The sequence below is a fragment of the Rhinoderma darwinii genome, chromosome 11 (assembly GCF_050947455.1).
Source record: "Rhinoderma darwinii isolate aRhiDar2 chromosome 11, aRhiDar2.hap1, whole genome shotgun sequence".
Lineage (NCBI taxonomy): Eukaryota > Metazoa > Chordata > Amphibia > Anura > Rhinodermatidae > Rhinoderma > Rhinoderma darwinii.
In genome coordinates this window covers 32,640,465-32,646,101 of record NC_134697.1, presented here as the reverse complement: position 1 = coordinate 32,646,101, position 5,637 = coordinate 32,640,465, and the positions used below count along the sequence as shown (strand labels likewise).

General features: G+C 36.7%; 1 protein-coding gene across 1 annotated transcript; it reads left to right on the top strand.

The window, feature by feature from the left end:
- The first annotated feature begins 1,113 nt into the window (after positions 1 to 1,113).
- On the top strand, positions 1,114 to 2,061 carry LOC142662942 (olfactory receptor 8U9-like). Its single transcript, XM_075841236.1, has one exon. It carries the CDS (start codon positions 1,114 to 1,116, stop codon positions 2,059 to 2,061), a length of 948 nt encoding a protein of 315 aa, XP_075697351.1.
- The last annotated feature ends 3,576 nt before the right edge of the window (positions 2,062 to 5,637 follow it).

The following is a 5,637-nucleotide window of genomic DNA, read 5'->3' as shown; positions in this document are numbered from 1 at the left end:
GGAATTGTTGGAACTACTGACATCAAAGACCAGGAGGACTTTTTGAAGTAATCAAAGTTACATTTATTGTGGCAACGTGTTTCAACACTAAAATGGTGTCTTCATCAGACCATAAAAATGTAGTTTATATTTAAACAGGAAATATATAAAAAAGGCACAAACATTTTTAAGAATTAAATCATCTAATGAGCTTATTTAAAATAAATAATAGTAAGTATTTCTGTTACAAAGGTGGCAGGTAATTCATGGTGCATACAAATCAATGGATGATTATTAAATACATAAATGTAAAGGTGTGCAATGTATATACTACTGATATATATATATATATATACAGTATATATATACAGTATATATATAATTATTTTCTATTAGATTCTGGAATAACAAGTGGTTAACCCAATGGTTTTCTCCATCTCACCTTACCACTATGCTTCTATTTGATAATCTCTGAACTGATTTACAATTAGTGCGTTGTACTAGACATGCTTTATAATTCAGAAGCCTTGGGTTGGAAAAAAATTGTGTTTTTTTTTTAGTAAGCTTTACTATTATGGAATTTCGGAGATGTTGATTGTATTTTGGACTACAGCATAACTCACTTAAAAAACACCTTTCACCTCTCCTGACATGTCTTTTTTAGCAGATACAATTCTAGAACATATTTTTTTTTATATCTCTGTATTGTGCCAATCCTCTGTTATTCCTCCTAGAAATAGCCTTGTCATAGGGGCCTGTCCCTACAGTGTCACTTTGTCAGCACTGATTGGACAGTGTCAGTCTGTGAAGGGACACACCCCCAACTGGTAACACCCAGTTGTCAATTTATTCATACATTTCTAGGAGAAAAATGGCACAACAAAATGTTAAAAAAAAAATACCCCAGAATTATTATTTCATGGTGTAAACATTTATTAAAATAGACATGTCAGGAGAGGTGACAGGTCCTCTTTAAGGAGCATCTTTCGTTTTTTTTTTTTTGCCATGGGGATCAATGTTTTGTACAGTATTTATGTCCTTAGTTAACAGCCTGTATATATGTCTTGCTTAACCATGCAGACTATGATAATTTTTTTTTTCATTTACATATAACTTAGAATTTGCAAGTTGAAGATGAAATCTGGAATCCATTTGAATGCAAGTGGAGCTGGTTTCTCCATTCAAGCTCTTTCTGATGCCCCAGAGCTTCAATTTTTAGTATTCCTAATATGTTTGTGTGTCTACTTCAGCATTCTTTTAGGTAATCTGATGATTGTTACCATTATTTTAGCAAATCCTCGACTTCATATCCCCATGTATATTTTATTAATGAACCTTTCAGCGGCTGATATTATCTATGCTTCAAATATTCTACCCAATTTGATGTCTATTACGGTCACTAAAAACAATGCAGTTACTTTTATTGCCTGTATGACACAGATGTATATCTACATAGCCTTGACTTGTACGGAGGTTCTTTTGCTGGAGGTTATGGCATATGACCGATATGTGGCCATCTGCCACCCACTACAATATGTGCTGCTTATGAGTATAAGACACTGTGCTGGACTTGCAATAGCTGCATGGACCTTTAGCTTTCTCATTTCTATTGGACATGCTGTGCTCATATCTAAGCAATCCTTTTGCGGCTCACATCTCATCGACCATTTTTATTGTGATATTTCACCTCTATTAAAACTGACCTGCAGTGATACATTTGATGTAGAAATTATGAATTATATAGAAGGTGTACTTGTCACTTTCAATGCATTTGTGCTTACTATTGTTTCTTACATGTTTATTATTTCCACCATTCTGAAAATAAAGTCTTCTGAAGGTCGACGTAAAGCATTTTCTACTTGTTCCTCACACCTAACTTGTGTAATTATTTTTTATGGGACTTTATTTGTTTTGTACATGAGGCCCTCATCAAGTTATTCTGCTGAACGGGACAAATTTTTTTCTCTTTTATCCGGGGTGCTTATTCCTTTATTGAACCCTGTTATTTATAGCTTGAAAAATCAGCAATTTAAAATTGGTTTCAAGAATCTTTCAAACAAAATATTAAATTCAAGTTTTTAACAACTGATGTATGGTTTTAACCCCTTAGTGTCTAAGCCTGTTTTGGCCTACAGGACCAGCCCCATTTTTGCAAATCTGACATGTGTCACTTTATGTGGCAATAACTCCAGAATGCTTTTACCTATCCAAGCGATTCTGGGATTGTTTTCTCGTGACATGTTGTACTTTATGATACTGAAAAAATGTTGTCATTAAATTCAATATTTATTTGTAAGAAACGCCAAGATTTAGAGAAAATTAGCAAAAATTAGCATTTTTCTAAATTTTTATGTATTTACTTGTTAAACAGATAGTAATACCACACAAAATACATACTAGTTTATATTTCCCATATGTCTACTTTATGTTTGCGTCATTTTTTGAACATTCTTTTATTTTTCTAGGACGTTACAACGCTTAGAACTTTAGCAGCAATTTCTCATATTTTCAAGAAAATTTCAAAAGGCTATTTTTTCAGGGACCAGTTCAGTTCTGAAATGGCTTTGAGGGCCTTATATATTAGAAAGTCACCATAAATCACCCCATTTTGAAAACTGCACCCCTCAAAGTATTCAAAACAGCATTCACAAAGTATTTTAGCCCTTTAGGCGTTTCACAGGAATTAAAGCAAAGTAGAGGTGAAATTTACAAATTTCATTTTTTTTCTTCAAAAATTCATTTGTAATAAATTTTTTCTGTACCACAGAAGGTTTTACCCAAGAAATGCAACTCAATATTTATTGCCCAGATTCTGCAGTTTTTAGAAATACCCCACATGTGGCCCTAGCGCGGTCATGGACTGAAACACAGGCCTCAGAAGCAAAGGAGCACCTAGTGGATTTTGGGCCTCTATTTTATTAGAATATATTTTAGGTACCATGTCAGGTGTGAGGAGGCCTTGTGCTGCCAAAACAGTGGAAACACCCCAAAAGTGACCCCATTTTGGAAACTATACCCCTCAAGGAATTTATCTATGGGTATAGTTAGCATTTTGAACCCACAGTTTTTTTGCTAAATTTATTTGAATTAGTATGTGAAGGTGAAAATCTACTTTTTTTGTGAAAAAATTAGGAAATTTTAAATTTTTACAAGGAATAAAGTAGAAAAAACACCCCAACATATGTAAAGCAATGTCTTCCGATTATAGCAATAACCCATATGTGGTAATAAATTGCTGTTTGGACCCACAGCAGGCCTCAGAAGAGAAGGAGCACCATTTGGATTTTGGATTTCTGATTTTGCTGGAATAGTTTTCAGTGCCGTGTCGCGTTTGCAATGCACTGGAGGGAAGAAAACCGTGGAAACCCCCCAATAGTGACCCCATTTTGGAAACTATACCCCTCAAGGAATTTATCTATGGGTATAGTTAGCATTTTGAACCCACAGTTTTTTTGCTAAATTTATTTGAATTAGTATGTGAAGATGAAAATCTACTTTTTTTCTGAAAAAAGGTAGCCATTTTTAATTTTTACAAGGAATAAAGGAGAAAAAGCGCCCCAACATTTGTAAAACAATTTCTCCTGATTACGTAAATACCCCATATGTGGTAATAAACTACTGTTTGGACCCACACCGGGGCTTAGAAGGGAAGGAGCGCAATTTGGCTTTTGGAGCTCAAATTTAGCTGGAATGTTTTTGGGTGTCATGTCGAATTTGCAAAGCCCCTGAGAGACCGAAACAGTGGAAGCCCCCCAAAAGTAACCCCATTTGGGAAACTACACCACTTAAGGAATCTATCTAGGGGTATAGTGAGCATTTAGGCCCCACACGTCTTTTGCAGAATTTATTAGAATTAGGCCGTGAAAATTAATATCAACATTATTTCCACTAAAATGTTGAATTTTTTCAATTTCACAAAGGATAAACGAGAAAATGCACCCCAACGTTTGTAAAGCAATTTCTCCCGAGTTCGGCAATACCCCACATGTGGTCATAAATGTTTTTTCATTAGAAAGTAATTAACCCTTTACGAACTGATTCATGTTTTGCTTTTTCGTTTTTCCTCCCCGCTTTCCAAGAGCCACTACTTTTTTATTTTTCTGTCAATAGAGCGGTGTGGGGGCTTATTTTTTGCGGGACGAGCTGTCGTTTTTATTGGTACCATTTTTTGGTACGATGCCATATCGGTGGACATAAACGGCTGTTTGGGCACGCTGTAGGGCTCAGAAGGGAGGGACGCCATTTGGCTTTTGGAGCGCATATTTTGCTTGGTAGTAGCTCTGGCGTTTTGCTGGTATTTCAGTTTATAATGTTGGGGCACATGTAGGCTGGGCAGAGTACATCAGGGGCATAATAAGAGGGTATAATAATGGGGTAAATAAATAATAATCCACAGATATGTGGCCGGTGTCGCACTGATAAATGGTGCCCGATCTTATCCACTTTTGGAACACTCTGTACATTTTGCATCGCCATAATCTGGGAGCCGGAACTTTTTTTATTTTTTCACCACCTGAGCCGTGTGAGGGCTTATTTGTTGCGGGACAGTCTGTAATTTTCATTGGTACCATTTTGGGGTACATGCGATTTTGTTGATCACTTTTTATTCAATTTTTCGGCAAGCCAGGTGACCAAAAACCATCAATTCTGACAATGATTTTTATTTATTTTTGACGGCGTTTACCCTGGGCTATAAATGACTGTTATACTTTATTCTGCGGGTCGGTACGATTACGGCGATACCATATGTATATAGGGTTTTTTATGTTTTGCAGCGTTTGAGCAATAAAATAACTTATTTAGAAAATAAATGTATTTTCTGTGTCACCGTATTCTGAGAGCCATAACTTTTTTATTTTTCAGTCAAAAAAGCTGTATAAGGGCTTGTTTTTTGCGGGACGGGTTGTAGTTTGTATGGGTACTATTTTGGCGTACATGCGACTTTTTGATCACTTTTTATTACATATTTTGTGAGGGGTGGTGACCAAAAAATTGTGATTCTGGCATTGTTTTTCGTTTTTTTTTTTTGCGTGGTTCACTGTGCGGGAAAAATAATATTATAGTTTTATAGTTGGGGTCGTTACGAACGCGGTGATACCAAATATGTGTACTTTTTTTTTACGTGTTCATTTTTTTTCCTATAATGAAAGACTTATTATAGGAAAAAAAGCAGTTCTTGTTTATATCACTTATAACTTTTATTTTTACACTTTTTTTAAAACATTTTTATTCTTTTTTTTACTTTTTTCACTTGTCCCACTAGGGGACACTTAGACTTGCAGCTCTGATCGCTGCTGGAATACATTACACTACACACGTAGTGTAATGCATTTCAACTGTCATTGTGACTTGACAGTCACACTGACAGGAAGCCTACGACGACCACCCTCGGGGTGGTCCTCATAGGCTTCTGTACATGGCAACCCGGAAGCCATTGTCTGGCGTCCGGTTGCCATGGGTACCATCGCCAGCCCCCGTGATTTCACATGGGGGCTGCCGATCGGCGCTAAAGACCTTAATTGTGGCGTTCAAAATCGAGTGCCGCAATTAAGGGGTTAACTGCCGATATCAGCGGCGACAGGCCCTTGATCGGCAACGGGGAGAGCAGGGCTGACACCCTGCACAGTTAACCACCACTGCGGTGTAGCGCCGCGCGGC

Bases quoted from the DNA above. Each gene is read 5' to 3' on its own strand.
- LOC142662942 (XM_075841236.1), top strand. From the start codon at position 1,114: ATGAAATCTGGAATCCATTTGAATGCAAGTGGAGCTGGTTTCTCCATT.